The sequence below is a fragment of the Hyalella azteca genome, unplaced genomic scaffold (genome assembly GCF_000764305.2).
Source record: "Hyalella azteca isolate HAZT.00-mixed unplaced genomic scaffold, Hazt_2.0.2 contig13959, whole genome shotgun sequence".
Lineage (NCBI taxonomy): Eukaryota > Metazoa > Arthropoda > Malacostraca > Amphipoda > Hyalellidae > Hyalella > Hyalella azteca.
This window is the reverse complement of record NW_025943861.1, coordinates 54,865-80,570: the sequence shown is the minus strand read 5'-3', so window position 1 is coordinate 80,570 and position 25,706 is coordinate 54,865. Positions and strand designations below refer to the sequence as shown.

The 25,706-nt window shown below is 35.8% G+C and overlaps 2 protein-coding genes across 4 annotated transcripts; one reads left to right on the top strand and one right to left on the bottom strand.

Moving 5' to 3' along the window:
• The first annotated feature begins 1,112 nt into the window (after positions 1–1,112).
• Positions 1,113–11,928, top strand: LOC108682325 (46 kDa FK506-binding nuclear protein). Of its 2 annotated transcripts, none has more exons than XM_018171470.2 (11): positions 1,113–1,237; positions 5,828–5,940; positions 6,307–6,400; positions 6,849–7,016; positions 7,551–7,658; positions 8,679–8,855; positions 9,688–10,022; positions 10,443–10,464; positions 10,777–10,853; positions 11,123–11,301; positions 11,520–11,928. In XM_018171470.2, the coding sequence occupies exons 1-11, from the start codon at positions 1,225–1,227 to the stop codon at positions 11,599–11,601; spliced, it is 1,368 nt and encodes a 455-aa protein (XP_018026959.1). In that variant the 5' UTR covers positions 1,113–1,224; the 3' UTR covers positions 11,602–11,928. The 2 variants fall into 2 exon arrangements, with proteins under 2 accessions (XP_018026959.1, XP_018026958.1); XM_018171469.2 differs by having other exon boundaries at positions 8,616–8,855.
• Positions 11,929–11,989: 61 nt separating this feature from the next.
• LOC108682324 (V-type proton ATPase subunit H) lies at positions 11,990–25,491 on the bottom strand. Of its 2 annotated transcripts, XM_018171467.2 has the most exons (12): positions 25,344–25,491; positions 22,985–23,066; positions 22,165–22,351; positions 21,200–21,421; positions 18,369–18,464; positions 17,243–17,350; positions 16,982–17,082; positions 15,381–15,534; positions 14,973–15,082; positions 14,090–14,317; positions 13,563–13,676; positions 11,990–12,756 (listed from the first exon to the last, which is right to left on the bottom strand). In XM_018171467.2, the coding sequence occupies exons 1-12, from the start codon at positions 25,390–25,392 to the stop codon at positions 12,711–12,713; spliced, it is 1,497 nt and encodes a 498-aa protein (XP_018026956.1). In that variant the 5' UTR covers positions 25,393–25,491; the 3' UTR covers positions 11,990–12,710. The 2 variants fall into 2 exon arrangements, with proteins under 2 accessions (XP_018026956.1, XP_018026957.1); XM_018171468.2 differs by lacking the exon at positions 18,369–18,464 and having other exon boundaries at positions 25,344–25,490.
• Between the last annotated feature and the right edge of the window lie 215 nt (positions 25,492–25,706).

Here is a 25,706-nt window from a genome sequence, read left to right as displayed (position 1 = left end):
CGGCAGCATCTGTCAAGGCATGGTTAGCAGCTTTTTAATAATCTGTCCTTGCTCTCAGGATAGCCTAGGGCTCGCGTTTTCAAGTGTCTCTATGCCCCATAACAGAACTCATAGTCATAGCTCCGAAGTTGGGTCTTATTTGTCCGGCTTTCGTTGCAAAACGGTAAGTTTTTTTTTGCACTTCACTTTTGGCATTCAATGCAAACAACTGCGTTCGGATTTTCGTTTCTGTTGCTGTCATCAGCTTTCGTCGCAGTTCATTAAACGAATATCATCTCTCTAAGATGATAAGGCTACACATTTCTTCACAGTATATGTATATGTACCAAGTTTCATCGAGCTACGTCCATTAGTTTGGGAGATATTCCATGCTCACTTAATTTGCAGTCCGGCCGCGAGACCGGCTGCGGGTCCGGCCGTACATTTGTTACAAGGTCATATTCGTTTGATTGGAATTAATGTACGACCAGTTACTGAGCAAAACACCGTTAGGCTACTTTTAAGAATCAGGAGTAATATCCCCGACATTTCCAATAATGGTCTCGTTGATTTAGTAATAATGATTTTATTGGAAAAAATATGTTTAGGGTTGACCGAAGGTTTTTAATCGCATCAGTGTAGTTCTGGAGCTAAATAGTTCATTCCACATAAATATCATTCAATTTTTCTACAACGTATTAGGTAATGTATATTCTATGTGTATATCTCACAGGCGTCTCCGGAGAAGTGTCGATTCGGTGTGTATACCACTTTTTTAGACATGAATATGGTGATTCAAACCATGGTTGAACTAATTCATTTTCGAACTATAAATGTATTAAACTTTAAAAAATTATATTTTATTTATAAAACATTAAAATTAGATGTAGGAGTTTTATGTTTTAATACCAGCCTAGCTCCCTACAAGTTTAAAGCATTTAAATTTTTATTACGAATCACATACTAGAGGCATTTTAGTGTTGATTGAAAAAAACTGATACAAATAATTTTTTCATCTTTCAATGAGAGATGGAGGTAATTAATTCATGCGGTTACGGACGATTTTTTCGCGTCATTTCTAGAATTTTAAGGGTAAAAGTCTAGGGTAAAAACTCCCAACATCCATGATTCCCGCCACTGGAGAAGTCTTGTTCGCGTTGTAAACCCGGCTGCAGCGCACGTGTTTGAACCTATGCACTATACTATACATTCATACTGCGTCATTAAATTCAGCAATTCGCCATCATGTCTTTCTGGAGTGAGTAACTTTGTAGTCTTGCTTTATCCGTTTATATGAGTAAAAGTATAAAGATTTGTCATTTTTATCAATTAAAGCTAAACTAATGCAATAATGCTTTTTTTTTTGCCACGCAGTTCTTTGAGTTTGAGCTCTGCAAAGTGCAAACGTACCTAACCATGCCGGCTGGTCTAACTCAAGAGCAAGCTAGCTTAGCGCCTGTAGGCTGTAGACTGTAGTCTCTGCCTCGTCTCTTAATTCCTTAGGGCTTAGGCTAGTCTGCCAATAAAGACTACCAGCCAGCTTCAACTGCTTCATTGCTACAAAGAACTATTTTAGCCTTTATGTATTGCATAGTGGCAAAGCAGAGAGTTTTTAGACTCTCTCTCAAGTTCAATTTTGAGTAGCTACTATAAGTCTGTCTCTTATACACATCTAGATGTGTATAAGAGACAGATCATAGGTACAGACTACTATAGGTACAGACTACTATAGGCACAGACTACCATAGGTACAGACTATCATAAGTACAGACTACTATAGGCACAGACTACCATAGGTACAGACTACTATAGGTACAGACTACTATAGGTACAGACTACTATAGGTACAGACTACTATAGGCACAGACTATCATAGGTACAGACTATCACAGGTACAGACTACCATAGGCACAGACTATCATAGGTACAGACTACCATAGGTACAGACTACCATAGGTACAGACTATCATAGGTACAGACTACTATAGGCACAGACTACCATAGGTACAGACTATCGTAGTGAAGTGTTTTGAGAGTCATGTGAAGGCAACAGAACTTGCGTAACGCATACGGTTTTTTTTATAGTTTTTCATTTCTCGATGTGTCCTTAATGTGTCGGAATATACCGCGTTTACCCTATGTAATTCTTAAAATGGTGGTTCATATATATATTGCTTTTGATCCATGTAGACCAGTGTTTTGATCAAAAAATTTAAGTTTTACAGAATACAAATTGAAAGCCTGTGTTTAAGAATATGGGAAAGTCATACTTGCTCCTTTGTTCTGGCCTTCAATACTCTTAGGCTAAGAGTCTTAGCCTAATAGCTAGCATTGAAGGACAGAACAAAGGCGCAAGTATGACTAAGTCTTAGGCTTAGCCCTATGATGTAATCTTGAAAGTTGGGCTGCACATAGTGGCAACTGGCAAAGCCACGCTCTGGATGATGCATGTTTTTGAGAAAATTTCACTGCATAATGGGGTTTCTAAAGCCATAGGTTTGCGTAATATCATTCAAATCAGAATTGTTTCTCTTTGCGCATGTGTTAGCGCAATCCCGGCCAGCAATTCTATGCTGCGGAAGAGCAATTTGTGGATGAACAGACGTAATACTCAGTACAGTATGCCTTTAATTATCCTTCAATAATATATGATTTTTCTTGGTACGGAAATTTGGTGAATGAGAAATCTTGAACTTTATTTTAGAAGAAATCTTCTCCAAAGTCATATGGCAACACTGAATACCATCTATTTACATTTTGCATGTTTAATAGCCACAGTTACGATTACCGTACATTCCATATCCGGCAAGTCGCAAGCAGAAGAGTCAGAAGCAACCCGGAGTCTTGGACATGTCTTACATTTTATTATTGTTCGTTCGACTCGCGTAGTTGATATAAACTTTGATGACCAACGAAATATAACTTTTTAACCCTTTTGTGGGTAAGTTACCTTATATGGTAATTAAAATGGGAATAAAAAAGGCCCCCAACATCACCCACAACCACATAGCTTGGGGCAGCCTGCCAACAAGCTCCAACCAATCACAGATAATGTACAAGTTACGTCATGTATGATGTAGCACTCTGACCGCTCTAAGTAAGTACTCTGGAAACAGGGTTGGCGATTTTTTTTTATTTTTTTAAAATAATCAAAAATCAAATATTTTTTTGATTTTTCCATGATTTATTTGATTTTTTGATTTTTTCAGCTTTTTTGTCTTTTTGAGGTGTTATTTTTTTATGTTGCAATTAGACTACTAACAATAACAGTATATGGATCATAATGGATGGCTAAAAAGGGCACTTATTGCCTTACTTAGTGTTCCCTAAGTGTTTACCACTTAGGGATTTTTGGGTAAACAATTATTGATAAGTCTATTCATTAGCTTCATAAAGTTTGTATAGAGCAAGGTAATGAGCTAAATATTGACCATTTAACTGGCTTCAATATACAAAAACACTTCAGGAATGCAGATCTTCTAAACATTGAAAAGTCACATAACAGATAGGTAGCTGACTCTTATACACATCTAGATGTGTATAAGAGACAAGATATGGTCTTTACGAATCGAATGATACGTGTCTGGATGTTGTAGGACGATATTTGTGGGAGGAGATAGATTTTCTATAGTAACCGTTATTTTTCCGTTTTCTATGAATATCACGTTTTCTATCAATTTTTTCGAAAAATTCATAGAAGTAAAATGTTTTTATTTTTACATTTTACGTTTGAATGTGAAGTTTCATGATGATCGGATAATAACTTTAGGAGTTATAGGCTATCTCCAATTTAGGTTAGGCGGTCCCCTTAACAACAAACAAACAAATAAACAAACAAACAAACAAACGCGAAGCTAAGCTAAGAAAAACGTGTTAATAAATGTATTAATTAATTGACACTTAGTCCCTAAGTTGAACTCAACAAATAACTCTTAATGAAGTAGTAACAAATCATGCCACCAATAACTTATAAGAAATCAATGCAATGTTTTTTTTTTTTACTTTTCTGGTTTCTTTTCTTATTTGTAGCTGCAAAAAAGGTGCATCTAACACTGCAAACCACATGTGTGTGCTCTAGTTTATGCATAAAAATTTAAAAAATATATTAAATGAAATTTTTTTAAACGATGTGTATAAAGATTTCTTCTAATTAAATCTGTATTTATAGGTCATAATTCTCATTGAGTGTTAATTGCTAAGTCAGTGTTTGCACTCGCTTGAAAGCTACAAACAAGATGCAATCACCAAAGCTAATACCATGGATGTACATGCAATAATTTTTGCCTAAGGATGTTATGAACTTTTATAAAAGACTATTTTTCTAACAATATTTACAAATTTTCATTTTATAAATGGTATTTATAGATCATTATTTATGTTAATTGCAGTGTTTGCATTCAATAGAGAGCTAGAAACAATGTGCATTCAAAAAAGCAATGTTTTTTGTGTTGGTCAATATTGTGTTTGATATTGGTGTGTTACCAATATCAAAAAGTCACATTTATAGCTTATTATTCCTGTTAATCTGGACAGGAATAAGTTTGAAATGTGTGCTGGTATCCTAAATGTAACTAATTGGCACTGGGAGAGTTTGGGCTACAATATCTAGCAATTTTTGGCCATATTCTTTTTTCAATAAATTTTACTCATGTGGCTCCTCTGAACAATAAAAATTTCCAAAATATGCTATCTTAAAAATCTCTAATTTTCAAGTTACAGCATTGAGAGATACACCATTCAATTTGTAAGAAAACTCCCTAAAGATCATCTGGTCATTTTTTTTAATTTCTTTTTTGTTTTGATTATGTATTGAAAAAATAGAACAATACTCACTGAAGTGAATGACAGAGCGCATTTTCTCTGTCAAGAGAAGTCACGGATGGATGGACATGATGAGCACAATAGCTCCTTTTTTCCATAAATGAGAAAATGCGCTAAAAACAGGGTGATTATATATTGAAAAAATATAACTCGGCACTCACTGCAGTGAGTGACAGAGAGCACATTTTCTCATTGACAAAAACATGAAGTCATGGACGGACAGATGGACATGGCAAGCACAATAGTGCATTTTTTTCATAAATAAGAAGATGCGCTAAAAAGGAAGGGGAGGGGGTCAAAATTGAAATAAATCAGCACAATAAAAAAATAGAATGACTGAAAAAATCTGAAAAAACGACCAGATGATCTTTAGATACAATCTTAAAGCATCAAATGTAGCTTAAAGATTGTATTGTAGCTTGAAAACCCTAGGAAGAGATAGATTTTTACAGTGCTCTCTTTTTCACCATTTTCTATAAATTTAATTTCTTCTTTAATTTTTTTCAAAAAGTTACCCAAAAAACAAGGGTCTTAGATTTTTGTTTTACATAAGTGTTCCAAGTTTCACAATTGTGCTCTTAATGTCATTGTGATTAGTCCTGAATGACCATAGAGCAAGTTATGGGTCTAGGAATATTTATAAAACTTTTTCAACTTTGTTTTTTTAGAGGCTGAGGCTTACACTAAAATGCCTCTAATACTTGCACTAAGTGTCAAAAATGCATTTGCATCAGCACCTGAAGGCATAAAACTGTACAATGTGGAAGAACTGATCCCTTAATTATGATCAGATGGAAGTTACAGACCTTGTAGCCTCCAATGAGACCATTTAAATAGAATATTGTTGGTAAAATTGTTGTAAGGTTTTAATCAGCAATTTTTTTAGCAGACGTCTTGATGCATATACCTTCAGCAAAAAGTTCTTTTTACAAGTGTTGATGTTTGTCTTTTAGAGATGTCAAATTTTTTCACAATGTTTGGTATACTTGGGATACCGTTTCTTGAACTAAATTATTTTATTTTCTAGGTTTGATCTTGGAGCCTGGAAAGAAGTATGAGAAAGAAGTTGAAAATGGCATCCAAGTGACTCGAGCTGCTCTAGACACTAGCCGTGCTTCTGATAATGATGGCATAGTTCAAGTAAGTATAACGATGTGGAAAGTTAATGTATATCAGAATTCTGTTCACATATGTCAATAGATTAATTTTCAATATTCATATAAGATGTCAAAAACTTCCCTTTATTCTTGAATTTTGAGCTTGTAAATTGTTTAATTTGGTAAAAAGTGCCACTCGTTTGAAATAAGGTAATTTGTGTTGTTGAATTTGAGCTTGATTCAACATTCATAGCATTCAGTGAAGAGCTGATTTATTTCAATGGAATCCCTTCCACCAGCATTGATGATATAAACTTAAGATATAAAAATAATTTTACATCTTATGGCCTTGTTATGCACCTATTGATGTGTCTGTCTAAATAGTTGATTGAATTTTGTCTATTTTCAGATCATCCTAGAGTTTGAGGGCAAGGAAATGACTGTTGCCAATCTGAGTGTAAAACATGGCATTTTCCAGTCCACTTTAGATCTTGCGTTTAAAGGTAATCAGCCCAGGTTATATTTACTAGAAAGTCATATTAATATACTGTGTATATGGTTAGTATATGATTACCTTATTTGAAGGGGTATTTCCGAAGGTCCCTTTGTAAAGAGATTCATTTATTAGTTTTTTGGTTTTGTTGCTTAGGATAAGTTTGTATGGTAAAGCGTAATTTCAAATAAATTCAAACAAAGTAATGCTTTTTAATTCTGTAAATGATTTCTTCGTGAGAAACTCATATTAAGTGCCTTGAATTCATGTTTCTTAGTCTGGATCGGAATGGCCCTTCATGAATATATTGACATTCTTGTCTGCTATTTCATGTCCTATTTGAACTTATTTATCAATCATGTAATTGTACTTATTATATTAATGTGTGTCTCTTCAATGTTATTTTGTCTAACATTGTCAAATTCTGTGATATTAAGTTACATGATGACTGCCTACAGAGGGCGATAAGGTGGCATTTTCAACCTCTGGTGCCAAAGTGCCCGTGAGTCTGACTGGTTATGCTGGTCTTGAAGACGATGATGATTTGGATGATGAGGAGCTGGAGGACCTGGATGAGGACTACTTGGAGAGCACCATGGATGGCAGTGATGAGGACGATGAAGATGGTCAGTGGCTAAGGCGTCAGAGTAATTGAAAAGGCTTACTAATTCTTGTCAGGCTGCACAATTTTTCATTACTATCGGCCTTAGTGTAGAATGTAGATAGAGTTCTACCAATGAAGCCCAAGAAGGGTTCAAATCTTAACCTGATAATTTTAGGAGCGTAATGTCAAAAATGTTTAGTATGCATTTTTTCAACTAATTTTCAACATCTGCTTATGTATTACTTGCTTATGTATCAGTTGCGGCATCGCATAAAGGCATATAGTGATCGTTCATTATAAAGCATGTGAAAAATTACTATTTCAATATCTCGTTTGCTGTTTTATGTATCGTTTATATCTCAGAACATTATTTGGGTCTGAAGTTTTAGCTCCATCTTGATAATCATTTCTAACGAGTCAAGTCAAATCTTTAGTTATGTTCTGCATTCAGTCTAAGGAACTGAATTAATAACCCTAAAGAGCGTGAATGAGTCCTTCAAAATTTGTTTTGGATCTGTTCATCCAGATTCTCTGTTGAATTTATTTATATTTTCAGCGCCTGAACTGGTCTCTGGCCGCAAGAAGAGGAAACTTGAGGTTGCCGACAAATTTAAACGTCCAGCCAAATCTGCCAAGCTTGCCAATGGCTCAGCAAAAGGCCTCAGTAAGTGACATGACCTAATTTCCCCAGGTACCTGCATGTATATTATTTTGCTTCTTAACGATTAACATAATGTTACTTGCATAAGGCTACACAGTTCTCAATATACGCCAAGTTTTCTGCCAATGTCTTCATCTCCTCCAATTCTAGTTCAATTTAAAAGCAGTTTGTAAGTTTTTATTTCCAGTCTTACATTTCAGTCAATTTTCATTGATTCAACGATTCAGTGAGTTCTTCTTTCAAAAGATTTTTAGCAAGCATTTATTAGGTTTGCAATTGCAAACATTGTTATGTATTGCTGTTCATGCTTCTGGTTTACCTGGGCATTTAAACAACAGACTTCTTTTTTGTATCTTTCTTAGTTGCTTGAGGCATGAAATGTAACTATTGATAGTTAGACAAAAGTGCTTGATGCGATCATTATTTCCTAGTGGATATTTATTTTTAATTTTTTGTTTTGTTTTTGTAACTTATGTATACAAGTTCTGAGAACTGTTAATTTATTTGGAAGGGTTTCTAAGCATTGCACTTGTCTCGTATAAGCGTGAACGTTATGTGGATTTGTTTCTAATAATGTCATTTTTCTTGTGCAGTCTGACGTAAAGCTCATATCACATCTCTGTCGTGGCTTCATTTCTGTTTGTAGGACTCTTTTAAACTTGCTTTCTGTCGCGTGTTCCGTGCTCTTTTCTTGTTGCTAATACTGCTTTTTTCTTCCCTTCTTCAATGAGAGCCGCTAGTTGAAAACTATTATCAGTATTTGGCACAAGAAAGTTCGCTTATGGACCCCAGTTTACATGTTGTTGCCATCATGCTTCTTTTGTTACTAAAACTTTGTTATTAATATTTCTTTATAGCGTGTGCTTGAGTTGAAACTGCGTAAATATCCGTGTTCTAATAAAGAAGAACCATTCTCAAGTGCAGTGACTTGACTGATTTCTGAAGCTTCCATTGTTGCAGCCCTGAACGGCGAATCGTTCATGTCTGAGGACGACGAGGATGACGACTCATACAACCCAACAGGGGACTTGAGCAGCATGGGGGAGGAGCTGCTTGGCGAAGAAGAGGAGCTCGATGATGACACTCTCGACTCCGATGATGATGACGAGGATGACGATGAGGAAGACGATGATGATGATGATGAGGAGGAAGACGAGGATGATGATTCCGAAGACGCCGAAGAGGAGGAGATCGTAAAAGGTTGGTCATTTACCTGTCTCAAAGCTTGAGTCCCATTGTTATAGCCTAACGACATGCAATATTCACACTATTCTTGAAGGCGAGATGATCGTTCAACGTGGGCAGCCCAGTTCTTTTGCTGTGCTTCTGGTAAAAATACCTAGGTTTTACTTACCGTCAAATCAATGATATTGATAGATATTTATTTTTATCTAAGATAGGTTTGGCTTAAGTTCCGTAATTACTGCAATAAATTTAAATGTTAAAAATATATCGGAAACTACCGATAATTTTTTAGTGACTTGCTAAAAGGAAATATTCTGAATCTGCGTCTCCACTAAAAGCAGTTGAAATAGAAAATATTCTTTGCATTGAATAAAATGTTGAAAAGAGCGCAATTTTGAAATGAGCTTTACAAGTGGTGAGAGAAGAATATGGAGTATCGTGCCCCCACCGAATCGTTGAGCGATCCTGACTGAACTGCAATATACCCGTTGTGATTAATTTTTTTCTGCATATCGCAGCTGACTAAAACGCCAAAAGAATATTTAATTCTTAATATCAAGAGTAATTTTTTCGTGATTAGTGTGGTTTTAAGCTCGAGGTAATGCAGTTTTCGGAAACTACTTCCATTTGTTATCAGCAAGTGTGTTGGAATGATGTCAATCCGTGCCTGTTGAATTTTTTCGTGTTTGTCATCATTTGCCAATTGTTGCTCTAGGTGCATTTCAATTTCCTTAATTTTTGGTAACTAATCTCCAATATCATTCGTGTAGAATCTGTATTTCTCTTGTGATGGGTCACTCTTAAAAATAATACTACGATAACATATTAATTATGTGAACTATTGCAGAAATCAAGTCAAAGATGAATGGAGTATCGGAAAATCAGAAGCAGAAGAAGAAAGATGTCTCTTCAGTTGCCAATGGAACTCTCAAAGCTTTACAGCTCGAAGCTGTAAAGAATGCCAACAAAGACAAGAAGAAAACTCCCGTTAAGAAGAGCCCCACTAAAGATGACAAGGCTGTTACTGGAACAAAGACCCCGTCCAAGGACAAGTCTCCAAAGGAAAACAAAGCCAAGGCAGCTAAAGTGGGGAAAACTGAAGACGTGCTTGCCAAGACGCCAAAATCCGAGAAGAAGAAACAACACAAGGAATCTCAGAAAGAAACTCCCAAAGCAACCGCAGTGAGTAGTCCCAAACTGGTATTCATGAAATGAGCTGTGGTACAAGTTAGATCACTATTTATCTCTTTGGGGGTGAAGCATTTACAGCTAGAAACTTCAAATAATGTACATCAATGAATATACATTGAATCTTATTTATACATACATTACAATATACAACTCGTTCAATGAATATACATTGTGCTATAGAGCGTTTAGAAACTAGTCTTCCATTCAAAAAGTAACTCCTAAAAAACAACTAGCACGGCGTGTAAAAAATCGACGATCTCTTTTTTAGAAAATTACACAGCTGATTAAAAATTGTTCATTATTACCAATTACACTGGAGACAATATTTTCCTTTATACGTAAGCATTATTTCTGTGTATGGTAGCTTAATTGTTGAGTATTTTGCTAACTAACTTTCGTGTTTTCCTTCAGGATGACGCTACACCCAACAAAAGTGAGTGTCCAGTAAGCAGAGTCGAGCCTAGTTTATTGTCCAGTGATAGTTTTGAACATACAAATGCATGTAGTTAAACTTGACGATCTTAAATTTGTGGCATCTTAATGCGATCTGTGGTTTATCAATCGAGTAATAATTATGACCTCTGTCATTGATCGGTAGTTTCCTTAAATACACTTCGGTTTATATGCGTTAGTCAAGTTAGTGTTGTGTAGGTTAAGGTTGACGTTTATTAAGTTGGTGGAATACAAGTTAAGGCTACGTGATGGCTGTCGTAATATTATAGCGCCTAACACTTCTTCACTTCAGAACAAATGCGCTCTGGCGGCGTGATGATCGAGGACATTACTGTGGGAACTGGAGAAGCTGCCAGGAAAGGCTCCAATGTGAGTGTTTTAGTTCTATTATGTATGTTTGTGATAACTGCTGTTGTCTTATTGAATTTTGAAGTAGGACTTTTTTAATTTACTTTGATACATAGAGTATTCATTTCCGACAATTGTGCATTTCTTAGGATTCTGAAAAGTGAATTGGTAAGATTTTATTCTGCCAATGCCTTAAAGCAGGCTAATTTAAACATTTCAAATGTTATATTTATTAAACTCACGAAAAACCAAAGTCCCTGAGCGTTGTTGAACCTGAACTATCCTTGCAGGTGTCCATGTACTATGTGGGCCGCTTGAAGAGCAACAACAAGATCTTCGACTCGCAGCTGTCCGGCACACCTCTCAAGTTTGTTCTGGGACGGGGAGAAGTCATCCAGGGTTGGGATGTCGGGCTTATCGGCATGAAAGTTGGCGGCAAGAGGAAGCTCTCGATCCCCAGCGCCATGGCGTGAGTGATAACATTTAGATTATTAAAGTAACATCAATATAGGACTATAATTTCATTATAATGTGATGAGAAATGTTTATTACGAGAAATGATCGCACTTTGCTGTCCTACTGCCATTAGTATGAATGAAAGTCAAGTCAGTGATTCATGTTTTGCAACTAGGAGTTTCTTTGATTTATCGATTCTGTACAATGTCTGATGCAAATATTATTGTTTAGGTACGGGAAGAAGGGTGCGCCGCCTGAGATTCCTCCTCAAGCTAACTTGGAGTTTGAAGTTACGATGATGGGATGTCGTTAGTTAATTATTGTAGAGTATTCTACGGAGACGCTGATGGGAAACCAAAGGAAGGAATGAAGAATATTTTTTTTCTTGAAGCATTCGTGTGGAGTGTCACCTTCGGCACGTGTGATGTAAACATTGCGTTAGTCACCTTCGATCTGATTATGACCTCTGAATTAAACTTATTGAAAATTTAAATAATAGTGACCAGGAATAAAAATTAACATAGTTCTACGGGAGCTGTGTAGAGGAATGTCTTACATTTTGTGATATTCATTTAATGCCGAGTATCATAAGTTCTGATTAATAGTGCTTTAACTTGTGTAAGAAAATCATTGAAAATAATTAAAGCCTTTACTTCATTCCTTAACGGCAGAACGGAGGATGAAACAATGATTGCACCATATTAAGATATATTTTTTATGTAACATATATTACAAATAAATTACTACGCATGCACTTAAAGCATGTTGAAAGGGTTTTTCTAGTGGAAACAATTTTGGTGAAAAGAAAATGATATCCCAAAAAACGTCCGCAAGGAATAATTACATATACTCTATTTTTCGGTCATGCAGCTACGGTTTGCGAGTTTTCGCTTGATGAATAATTAGAATGCTGATGAACAAAAAGGTGCGGCCTTGGGTCAACAAGTAGTTATCTTCTCTTATGCGGGGATAAATATCCCCTCCCGGGCATGCCGACAATACCAGCCCGCATAACTTGTAAATTTTTCGCCAAGCATTGCTGGTTCCCGACCAATGGAATAGATTTTGAAGCTTTGAGCACTGAAAATCGTTATATTTACTCGTTTCGCAGTTGGCACGATCTTAAACATGTGCAGCATTTCAAACGACGGACACAAATTCAATCGCATCTAAGGTCAGCGACTGCAAAACAGAAGTGGCTACACGATGCACTGCATTCCACGAACGAAGCTGACTATTAAAACCTGTCTTGGTTCACACCTCGCAGACTTGTAAACACTACAAAACATATAATTCACGGAATGTGTCTTTCAATGATACCGTATTACTACGTTCAAACGCGGTAGACTAAAAATTTATTGAAGAGTCCAGTGCCTCGTCCTCCTTTGATGGTGCGCTCGTAGCAAGTTATCGGGCGCCTGTTTACGGTTTTTCACTCTCCTTCTCGATTTGTTTGCCGAGATACTCCCTGAAACAAAAAGTTGTTTCATTTCACAGAATTTTTGGCGACTTCCGTATTAAGCTTAGGGGTTAAAAGGCAAATTGATATATTGATTGGTTCTAGGCAAAATTTCCCATTGTAATAATTTTTTGCACCGCCTTGACACACGTTTCACAAAATGCATCATTAACTTATTCGCCCCGTTCCAAAGATGATTCACCAAAATTTCGTGATATTCAATCATCAAATTACTCTTAGGATTTAGTAGAATCCAAAAAGGAAAAATTAAAAATCTTCAGAATCTCACTTAAAAATTGTTCTACAGTAGATCTAAATCGTACTAATAGACACGGACCAATGAAATCTTAAGCTGACAGTACATTTTACTAAACCGAGAAATCGTAGGAAAGTATAACTTCTCGTTACCAATTCTTGGAACGCTATGCGAATTCTTCACAAAAATCAAACTTAAACAGGCAGTACTCTAAATTCATGGGGGCAGATAGGAACCTAACTTGACCGCAGGCGATGGTCTCAAGTTCAACAAAAAATTTATGCCTTTCGGCGTATGATGGCCTGATCCTTCAATACTAAATTAGTCGACCATAATAGCTGGGGGTCACCATACAGGATTCTTACTTGCATATTCACTTTATCACTTTATTGCAATTAAAAGAATTGCGAATAGTTCAGCAGGTCAGAAAAAAAATGCTATAAAAATAAACTTCGCATATGTAATACTAACGAATAAACTTGTGAGCAAAAAACACACTGAAGAGAGTCCTCCAGGATATAAATTATACGCAATTGCCTTGTAAAGTCTCCCAACTCACCAATTGTGAACCATGAGCTTCTGCACAGCGAGGAGCGCCTCGTAACGAACATTAGGGTCGCTGTGTGAGAGATGAGCCATCACGCACTGCTTGCCGTCCAGCTGCTCTAACACCCTGTACATACCAATACATTAGCGCCTAACATTCACCGGCGCGTTTCTTTCTAAGAAGTCTCTCGTCAAAACATCTTTTGCGTAATAGAAATGTTTAAATTCAAATGGGAGTTTTCTTTACTTATATCACACAATTCTTGAATACCGCGCCCTTGCATTAGAGATAAGGCGTACATTCGTTCTAGCACTAAAAATTTTTTATTCTCTTACAGGTGCCCATCGTGCATAAACCTAATGTACCGTAATATTATACCACATTATATTGACAATTTTGGAAGAATTTGAGGAAAATTTTATCTGAATAATTAATTTAGCATATCAATAGCTAGTACATGGTATTCGAGATCCCGCTAGTTCTGAACATCGATTGAGTTATGCGCCTTCATCGAGAAGACTCCAAGCATGGATACTAACTTTTTGCCCGCGGCGTAGTGCCGAGAGTATTGGCCGATATCATGACAAGCCACTGACAGCACGAGGGGGTCGGTGCTTGTCTCCATCAGTTGGATGAGGATCTTGAGGAGCTCGTAGTTCTTCTCGTTGAGGCGGTGGCAGTTCTCACGCCAGAACTTCTCACTCTTGTGCACCGGTGACCATTCCATGCGGCCTGACTTCACCTCCGAGCAGTACTCCTCAAATGAGCTAAAAAAAAGCAATTACACACGCAATGTTTACGGTAATAACTTTGCATACATTTACGAATCGTTTCTGAAAACATGACCACAACGCTGAAAAATAACTATGTGTGCATTATCCTGAACAAAGTTGTCCATTTCTGATAATTTATTAAGGTCAACATAAAGGATCTAACTTATTTCAAGTAGTGATGATTTTTTCAATTTTTTTAGCTCGATGGCAAGCTTTGTTTCTGTCAAATGCGGTAGCTTTATTTTTCATCCGATTCATTTTCAAAGAGCCTCGTTAATCCTTTGATTTATGAATTTACTATTACATTAAATCAATAAAAACCTAGAACTCTCAGTAATATTAATTGAAGTAATGAGATAAACTGTGTTCCTGCTAGACCGTGCCTTGTAAAATTGCTCCAACACGAGTCGAAAACTGGAAATTTGTTGTTATATATTAATTCACGAGGCAATGTTGTATCAATTGAAGATAACTCACTCGATAAATTGTTACCACGTTCATACTACATTTACACCATAGAATAAGTGGCACGTTCTATAATTATAGTTTTTACTTATCTTAAGGTATAATTCATAAATTAAAATGAAAGGAAAGTTTGTTAATGAAGAACTCTTGCTACTTGCCGAGAAGTTGACTACTAAAAACTAACCTCAAATCCTGGATTGAGGTTTGCAGACGGTCGTTGAGAAACTCAATGTCAGCAGTAATGTCTTCATCGTCGAACTTGTGTTGGGCCAAGATTTCAAGCTGCTTCAAAACCTAGGCAAAAAATAATTGGTTTAAATAGCATTATTGTTGTGTAGGCAAACGGCCTACAATATCGACGAGTAACTAGTACAGAAATAAATTGAAATAATTGACAAATTAAACGGAAGCGCGCAATTTGGGTACATTATGAGTAACAGAACCAAGTTAAACTTTTACTAAAGTACAGCGATACAAGAGCACAGTTCCTGTTTTGATGATTGCATTCATGATAGGTAATCATAAGGATGCCTTGCAGAGAAATTATCCACAAGGATGGCTTGCATTTTACTTCACCGTATAGATGGTTCACCTTGCACTGCACCATCTGGATGCAGTTGTCGCGAGAGATGATGCTGTCCTGTGGTTTCTCAATGAGGTTGCGGAACACAGCGAGCGTGATGCGAGTCACCTTTTCCTTGACGCTTTCGGACAAAATGTCACCCAGAGTTGGAATAACTCCATACCTGCATAAAGCAATCAATATCAATCCAAGCAAACGTCTCGAGCAACCGGGCAGACGAGTGATTAACGCATTCCCTCCTAGCGGTACCATAAATAAAGCTGTCCCGCCATCCTCTTAGCGGTACATACTCGTAAATAAAATTTTCTCAATTGAAAAGGGCTGCGTGAAAACTAGTTTACCATACATGCAAGCCTTCTACCAAGTCCAGGCTCCAATGTTGCCTGGTAATAGAGGTAAATTTAAAGTAATAGTTATGTAAGTAAAGTTTGATGTAGTTAACTGAAATTATTCACACGAATCTCACACGCTATGCTGAATTTAATATCGTGCTATGTACTGTGGTGGTACCGTATGCTACCGCTAGAAGGATTCGAGTACAAATATCTTCATGTGACTATTTTACGAATCTCGCTCTCTGAATGAAATCTTAGAACATTAAATAAAAACAAACAAGGTGAATACAGAAAAGCCCGTCATTTTAATACGCATTACTAAGACGTTTTATTATTAAGGCAAAAGTAAATTATACCGCATATTCGTTGTATTCCCCAGAAGAGCTTGTTGAATTGTTTGCGAACGAAGTGATCATTTTGCGGCAATTACGGTAAGTGATGAAGTGACTGAGTGCTCAATAAATAGAAATTGGCCTCATATGAATATGGATATATACAAATTACGAGTAATCATTTTAATATTGTTATTGAGAGTGTATAATCTTCTTTCTAGTAAGGCAATAAATTGGTCGAAGTCTGCAGATGTTTTTATGAGATAAGACAGATTTGATAACATTATGAAGTGGTTGCATTGCACGGCTGTTAATGTAGATAAATCGAGCATAAATTGGAGATTGTGGCCTCGCGGCCTCTCATACAACAAATGAAAAGCAAATTTATGAAACACGAGTGTAAAAGGTGACAAAAGATAAGTATTTACGATTTTGGTACACAATTTAGCGATATAAAATAGCTTGAGGGAGCCTTTTGGTATAGATCAGAAAGCAAATGAGAATAAAATGCTGCATATGCAGCGTTGACTTAGGAGTGCATTGCTTTCCTCCTTATCATTTGCAATGATTTCTTTCAGTGATATGGTATTTTACTCGATTAAAATGAAATTAAGCCTCATTGGGAAGAAATACCTGACAAAATTTGTTATCAACTCAATAATTAATTCTAAACTGAATAAGATATATTTTGTACTCGCATCTTCCTTGTAGCTCGTATGTCATATGATAAAGGTAAATAATTTGTTTCACAATAAAAAAACATTCTATATACATCCTAAAGACTAAATATTATCGATTTCAAGTCAATCCAAAAACTTTTTTTCTTAGAGGGAATGGGTTAACTAGTTTTTATGTTAGAACGCAAAAAAATTTCAGTCAAATCTGAAGCACGCTTTTTTTCAAGAGATAAAATTCCCCGACAAGAAGAAGCCAGGAAACTTACTTGTTCATCTTCTCCGCGATCTCATGGTTGAAAGTGAGCACCCACAGGCAGAAGGTCAGTTGGTATTGAATTTGGAAGTTGTGTTTTCCTGATCCCAGAACCTGTTGAAAAATAGAACTAATGAGGCATAACTGATGGACATAATCATAGTCTGAACAGAGCAGAAATGATCCCGCAGTTGAAGTATTTTGGGAAGACAAATCACCTTGAGAAGATGTTAAAGAGTTACGGTAGTTGATATATTTCAGAAAGATACAGCACCTGTACAATGGTTACGACGCCATCCAGCTTGAAGAAGGCGTCTCTGTAGGGGTCGATGCGCAGCAACATCTGCAGGCAGCGGCACACGCATTGCACGTACTCGTTGCCCTGAGCAATAAAACATTAAATAATTACCATAGAAATATCAATGTAACAATTAAACTAAGGAAACTACCTATATCTTACCTTCTGCGATCCTTGTTAAGCAACTCTTCTCAAGAATGTGTTTTCTATTAATCATAGGTTAATGGAGCAGGTCACCATCAGGGATCGTAAGATAAGAGCGGCAAGTCAGAATTCATTGCTGTTGATACAGAAATTTTCAATCAACACCAGCAATGATTCAGATATTTTGAAATCGAAAACTTCTAATTGGGATTTAAGGAACGATACATGCAAGACTTACCAATAATTTGGTCAGTAACCAGCGACTAGTTAATAGTTTTCGACTGACGATTGAGCAGGATTTCACGCTAACTATTTGGCGGGTGACAGCAGTCATTTATTTCACATATAATTTGTGGGGAATTGATTCAGGATGAGATTTTCATTCATTTAAGCAGCGGCGTAATTAGGCTTCAAGGAAAGTGAGAGGTGGTCTAAATCCTCAAGATTTATGATCAAATTCAATTTAATAATCGCTGGTTGTATAATTATATTTTAACTTCTATTCAGGCCACATTATATTAAATTCCTCAACATTTCCTTCTGAAAGTCAACCAAAAGTAAGCCTAATGATGCCACTGCCACTAAGTGAACTGTTGAAGCACAAACCATAAACACAAACTGTTCTTTTACTCCATCATCGAAAACTTTGACTATGGAATTAATTTTCCTTACCACACGACTAACAAAAAATAATTGTAGTTGATGTTTAATTCATGCAATTGAGAGGACATTTCACATAGCGCCGTAAATTCGGTTCAAGCTTTTAGACCATGGGCCATACTTTCCAAACTCGCTAAGTGAACGTAAGTACTTACGCTTTATTTTCTTGTCTATGATTGGTAGATTTAACTTGAAAGGCCGTCAATGATTGGCAGATGAACGTACGATCTCTTAACTTTTTTTGAAAGTATAGGCCCATGCAAGCAGGGTACCCACCTCTGAGGCCAGGAAAACTTACGTCGGGGGGCGGGCGGTAGGAAGACGACCTCGCGGGCGTTGTGGTTTTGGACTTTTTGTCCGCATCGCGGGACTTTTTGTCCGCATCGCGCTCCGGCTACCAAGGATGGGAGGAACATGCAATGCAGGCTAAATTAGGCGGGGTTGTGGGACAAAAAAACGCTTAGGAACTTCCAGCGTGACCAGGACTCGGCGGCAAATAAAAAGGGAAATTATGCACCGGTAACGACCAGATGTTAGTGAACTAAGGGAGGGTGGGACATGGTAGAATGTCAGTAATTCATGGTTTGTTATAACCAAGCTCAACACCAGCAGGTGGCATCGTCGGTAGTGAGTCGAAATTAAAGTAAAATTAAATCTGTAACACAAAATCTAGCATAAAACTGCACAATCTTGACTAAACAAAATTAGAGAACTTAATCCAAACCAGTACGAAGTTAAACTTGTTATTATGAATAGAGAAGTAACTTTATAAGAAGGCTAGAGAACTGCAATAAACAAAGGACCATCAAAAAAATTGGAATATTAGTGGAAATATCATGAATAAAAATTACAGGGGGAATAGCGAGTGTGAAGAAATGATGCAGCAGAGCAGAGGATAATAAAGAGAGCAGCAGCAATAAACTAGCAATAAAAAATCTGGGTAAAATCGCAATGACAGATAAAATCGTAAACAGATAGATAAATTTTGAACTTTTTAATCCATAATAAATCCAGGTAAAATTTTGGCAACTGTTTCAGAAGTAAAATTGAATTAAAGTATTTAAAATAAAAAAAAATCATGAATGAGTCAAATTTGGAGTCGCTATAATATGGGTGAGCCAACACAAAAGAATAGAAATTTTACATTAGACATTATTTTTTCCACATAAACAACTAGCCTATTTTGCTTCTAGAAAACGGAATCATGTTTGTAAGATTTGACTATTATAAATTTGACAGTGCGGAACTGTTGAGGATAAAATGGAATCATCCTAACATAAAAAATCCAAAGTCACGCTGGACTCGCGTTCTAGAAGCTACTAGTCAGCTATCTAGTAAGTCGTGCATCCTACATACACAACATGGTTCTGGAAGTAACCTATACATGTGCTACAATAAACATCCAAACATGTGGAGTCTACTATGCATAGGGCAAAGCACGTCAAAAGAAGATGCATATTTTTTATACACTGCAGTTCATAACTAATCAAACTATGTGTATGGGAGACTAATATTGCTTCTTCGTTATTGGAGCAACACGAACAAATAAAAAACATATAATAGATTATTCCAACTCAAGATAAATTATAGCTCACAACAGTCAGTTTATCAGTTGAAATGAATAAAATGTCCCCTGAAAGAGAGAAGGAGAACTGAAAATCCAACAATTTCAAGATCTTCAAGAATTCAAATAATGATACATAGTTGACTCACAATGACATAGGCTAAAACATAATCTAAAAATTGTTTATTCCATGTAGTGTAATTTATTTCTTTATCCATCTGGTTGTGTTTCACTAAACTCTAAAATAATTCATGATGGATCTGCGGATCTATAATACACCAAAGTTTGAATTAAATCAATAAAAGCACGTATGTTCAACTATCACAGGCAGAAGCAGTTAATGTGCAGCTACAAATGATAACAATACTATTTCATATCACAGAGAAGGGAGGAGAGATTTTGCACTATAAATCTAAGTCGCAGCGCATATTTTACAAGCAAGCAGGAAGAGATGTGACAGACGGCCTAAAGTTCCAAGTTGAAGTGTGAACACGAGCAGTAAATATTAAAAACAACTGATGTAAGTTATTCGTTCGTTATTTATAACAACTGATTTAAGTTATTAGTTCGTTTTTCTGCCTCCTTCCATCAATAGCCTTTCATAAGTAACAGTTTTCTTTCCACAAATTTTGAGCAGAAACTTTATGGAATAGAAAATACGCACTGCCAGATCATAGCAACAATAAATTTTATTCAAAATAATTGCTGACCATTGTTGGGCTTTAAACACTAATAAGAAATTCAAAGAAGTGATTAATAAAAAAGCTAATTTATGAAAAGTAACGACATATGATCAGATCTAAACTAAATAAAATTAATTTCTGAATCTTCCCTCAGGAGTGTACTAACTACAATTGAATTGAACAAACAAAAAATCGAGGATGAAGCTACTGAGTTTCCATTTTCTAAGAAATATTTCAGGAGAAAACAACACACTAAAGCCTTTTAAAGCTAAATGACGAGAAATGCATGTCTATATGCATGAAAATTCCTAAAACATCTAAATAAAATAAAGCTTCTCTCACCTGGAGATAAGTAGTTGAAGCCATTTATTGAGCCTCATTCTTATATATTTTATAAGATCAACTTTGAAAGCTTTCAACAATGAATATAATGAAGGCAATAATGTTTAGTTCACAAACACGTTGAAAAATTAAGTGCTAAGTTGAATAAAAAAATATGTACATAGTAAATTTTCTTTCAACGGATTCAATAGACAGACAATTAGCCGAGAATTCTAGAGAAGCAAACTCTGACATCACCATAACATCACACGAATAGAATCCATACTTCGAAGTACGTAATTGTAGTTGTACTTTATTTATATTGCTTGAAGCCTTTCAATACTGCCTAAATATTTTACATTTATCCTATACAATACAAATCTCACTATAAAGATTGAGCATTATATATTCAGAACTAATTACTTGGCAAAAATTCCTCATATTGCTTGAAGCCTTTCAATACTGCCTAAATATTTTACATTTATCCTATACAATACAAATCTCACTATAAAGATTAAACATTATATATTCAGTACTAATTACTTGGCATAAATTCCTCACCGTGGTCCTGAGCTGATCCTTGAGCCAGGTGAGGTAGAAGGTGAGGTCGGAGCCTTCCATGCGCTCAGTGCCCCAGCAGCACATCTTGGAGAGGATCCTGGCGATCATGTGGGTGGTGAAGGGGTCAGGACGAGTCAGCAAGTTGAGGAAAGCAGTCCATTGGTTCTCCCCCTTGTGCTTGCGAGCGTTCTCTCGGAACATGTCCAGACGAGAAGGATCTTCCTGAACACATAACATAACATAACATATTGATCTCGGCGCTGACGTGTAGGCCAGATGTGGCCTGTCGCCGATTCTTTTCCTTTTCGTGCCTTGTTCACAGAAGATCGAAATCGTGTCATTTGACCGTATTTCTTTCATGGCTGACGAAAGTTTGAAATAGCTACCTACTCATAGAATAATTCTACTCATAAGTGGCATAAATAAGATTTTAATCTTTGCACTTAAGTTATTTGTAGTCTTTTTATATGAATAACAAGGTAATCAATGAAGCTTTAGTGAAAATAATCAAAGTAAAATGGTCAATCCAAAGAGCTTGGTTTGTTTAGGGGCTTTGTTAATTAAATATTCATGACATGACAAACAAGAGTTAATTTATGACTACGCAGGAATGAAGCTACAAACTGAATTAAGCACAAATTATGGTCAGAGGTTAAATTATTCATCTTACATTTAAAGGTCAGGTATACAGGTCTTTTAAGTCAGGTAGCAAGATAATTACATATAAAAATATAACAAACAGGTCTTTGTCATTGAAGGAACACTTGAACAAGTGAAAGAAATGTTCCATGCAGGCTGCAACCTTAATTTAAGTACATTTTCATAGAAGATTAAATATTTCTCACGGAGATTAACTCGTCAAGTCTTCGTCATTGAAGGAACACTTAAACAAGAGAAAGAAATGTTCCATGCAGGCTGCAACCTTAAATTAAGTACATTTTCATAGAATATTAAATATTCCTCACGGAGATCAACTCGTCAAGTAGCACCAAGATGTACTGGATGGTGCTATCCTTGCTGACATGAGACAGCAGAGAAATGAAGGTTTTAGCCACAAGAGGACGTTGCTGCAGAAGCAGTGTTTCCCTCGCTGATCCACGACTTTCCAGTTTGTTCATCACTTCAAAGTCCTCCTGGCTCATCATCTGGGACCTGCAGATGAGAAAATTTTGTGATGTTGAACTGATAAAAATGTAACCTAGAATTGGGAACCCTTACTGTATTGTATGAGTTAAGGTTTTTAGGAAGGAATAATATATATAGTAAAACTGTACAAAATTAATTCTGCTATAGCAGGTTCTACCCATACGTACTGAAAGTTGAACATAATAAAAAATCTTCAAATGAGATATATATTATGAAGTGTATAATTTTGGACATAAATTAAGCTAATGGAAAGGAAAAAACAAGTGTCAATGTAATTTACAGAAATGTGTGCAGTTGTAGAGCATAAGAAATATTCATGACCATTTTGAGGTTTACTTCCAGTCCTAACATTGTAAAGATTTTAGAATACATTTTAGCTCATTTTCAAGATTTTGAAAGCTCATTTGTACATTTAATACTCAGATCAGGTTGGAGCCGAGACTTAGTGTACCCTGTCAAATCAGTCACAATATGGATAACACAACAGTTTTATGACAACAAATAATTTTTGCCCATAAAAAGTAAAAACCCAGCTTAATTTAGAACAATCCTTATGCAAGAGTTTCAAAAATTTCAACCGATGAAAATATTGGAAAATTAAAATTATTAAAGCAATAACCAGCTAATTAAACTACTAACTGTAGATATGAAGGCCAGTTGATTTTCTCTTTCAGGACCTCATTGGCTCGCTGAGCCAGCAGGCTTGTAGCGCCCGCTGAGCCTGACAACATAGGAAATCAATGTTAAAATGAATTTTAAAAACAAGTTGACTTAAAGCAATAGCTGATCCTTGTAATAAATATTGAAATAAATCAAGAAAAGAGTGAACCAAATGTATTCAGTCCATTAAAAGTCTAAAGAAAAATAGGGTAAAAGACTCAAATAGAGCAAACCTTTCCTAGAGAATATATTATTTTTAATAATTCTATCCATATCAGTTGATAGGAACATGGCCTCTTTCTGTACAATTTTCAAGGAACAAATTGGAACAGAACACGTTTTCCATAACTGATATAAATTTTTATATGCACTTGTGGCACAAGCCTTTAAAGAAACAATTTTCCGTTTTTCCTAATAACTTTTGAAGAAATGGACTTAGTACTTTGAGATTTATACCAAACTTTGAGGCTTCAACCATTGCCAATGCCCATAAATTGTCAAGCTCCTATTGCAAGTTGTTTTCAACTAGGAAGCAAAATTATGCAAAATTAAAATAAACACATCTTGAATTAACATGTTAAATTAAAACTAAGGTTGAAATTAAATGTAAAGATAAAATTTAGGTAGGGCTAACATGAAAAAACCTCAAACAATTTTTAGAGTTTATTTTTCTATCAATGACCAGGAAAACAGCTAAAACAGCACTCAAAAATTCAGAAAAAAATAGCATGCATAACTCTTGAATTTTGACATTATGGAGATATCTGGTGGCAACTTTTTTTTATTTCATGTCATTGTGATAGGCCCTTAATGACTGTAGAACAATTTATGGGACCTAGTAAGCCATCAGGGATACACAAGTAGCTGAAATTCCAATAGTAATAATGTACATATCTTATATAATATAATGAATAAATTTTTATTAATTATTATTAAATTTATTATTAAATTCATTATTATTTTATTATTAAATTTATTTCCGAGATAAATGAACAGTTGATTTTTATAATGGCATATTTTTGGCAGAAAATCACAGGCAGGGCAGGGCCACATGGGCAGTTAGACTATTGGATTAGACTACCTAGTCCTAATTAGTTCTAAAATTTGCAGAGATTTGTAAAGTAAACCTTCAAATTTTTGGTTCTTTTCTGAAATAGATACTTGAAATTTCCAAGTATCTATCAATTTTCAAGTTGAAAATTGATTACTACACTTTTCACCCTGTCACCAAGGCTGAGCCTCCAAGGGAACTTAGGGAAGAATGGTATTGCATGAACAGAAGTAGGCAGTAGCGCGCTACCGTCGCTACATGTAGCGGCTGCTACATTTTCAGTAGCAGTAGCGGCACTACATTTGAGGCAATGTAGCGGTAGCGCCCACTACATATTTAAGTAGCAATACAAGGTTTTGCCGTTACAGCGCTACCGCTACATACCTACATTTATAGACAAAGCCTTTAGATTTTACTTAATCCTAATAGTATTAAATATTATTTAAAAACCAGCATGATACATAATATAAATTACAGAATAAACTGTACAAAAAATTTTGGTGTAATGTTGTCAACCTCAGCCTGTTACTATAGTGTCAACATGTTAGTTGTTACTTGTAAAGTTGTAACCAGTTTAGGCAGTTACCACTTGCAGGTATTTTTTCATGTTTCAGTTTGCTTACAGTTATTTTTACGCAACTATTTTTATGTTTCACCTTCCCTACATGGATGTCTACTTTAATCTACCAATCTCAAAAATAATCCACATATATATACAAATAAAAGACTGATTTTATATACGTATATGACTAATATGAGGATAATTTTTGAGATTGGTACCTAGATTAAAGTAGTCATCCATGTAGCTAAGCTAGGGAAGGTAAAACATAAAAATAACTAATTTTTATTTAGGTACTGTACCTATCTAACCCGTACTAGTTCGGTTAGGTCAATTGCAATAAAGTTGCATTGATACGTGTTGAAAATGTTTTATTATCATTAAATGTTTATGAGTAAATCCCAATGGCTTATGGCAGAATGATAAATATTTAGAGATTTCCAATAATTTTGGCCATTGTAGAGGCTAATGTAGCAGCGCTTCATTTTACTGTAGCGGTAGCGCTCGCTATAATCTAGAGGGTGTAGCGGTAGCGCCCGCTACATTTGGAGCATGTAGCGGTAGCGCCGCTACATTTCAAAGTAGCGCTGCCCAGCTCCGTGTATGAAGTTGTTTTGCAATTCATGTTCATGATGTTGTATGCAACAAATTCATGTTAAAAGGGATATTTTCTCGAATAATTCAAACAGGAAATAATATTTGTAAGAAAACTCTAACTTCAATCATACCTCTGTCAACGTCTTCCGGCATCGTTGAAAACTCGCTCAACTTCGTCATTTTCTACAGAATTTACACCGAAGAAGCTAGGATTCCCGAGAGCCACACAAATCAGCTGCTGGCAGCAGCTTATTGCGTCTACTGCAGGTCAGTCACGAGACTCAAATCAGACTAAGGTACAGCAACCGTAACAAGATATAAAAATTAAAATAAAATTCATTTATTAGATTCAAAATTGAACTAATTGCACAAAAATACAAAAGTAATGTTATAATAAGTTCAAAAAGTTGCAGAAAATTTTCATAGTTATAATTGACTGGATTAAAACACTTGCGTAAACACGGGAGAGTGGCTGCCATGAGCGATTTTTGTTC

Excerpts from the sequence above, each read along its gene's own strand:
- LOC108682325 (XM_018171469.2), top strand. Across the intron at positions 10,465-10,776 it reads TGACGCTACACCCAACAAAA|AACAAATGCGCTCTGGCGGC; the intron begins GTGAGTGTCCAG and ends TCTTCACTTCAG. Across the intron at positions 11,302-11,519 it reads TCGATCCCCAGCGCCATGGC|GTACGGGAAGAAGGGTGCGC; the intron begins GTGAGTGATAAC and ends ATTATTGTTTAG.
- LOC108682324 (XM_018171467.2), bottom strand. The coding sequence starts at position 25,392 with ATGACGAAGTTGAGCGAGTTTTCAACGATGCCGGAAGACGTTGACAGA. Across the intron at positions 18,465-21,199 it reads AGGATCAGCTCAGGACCACG|CCGGAGCGCGATGCGGACAA; the intron begins GTGAGGAATTTA and ends CATCCTTGGTAG. Across the intron at positions 14,318-14,972 it reads ACCTCAATCCAGGATTTGAG|CTCATTTGAGGAGTACTGCT; the intron begins GTTAGTTTTTAG and ends GCTTTTTTTTAG.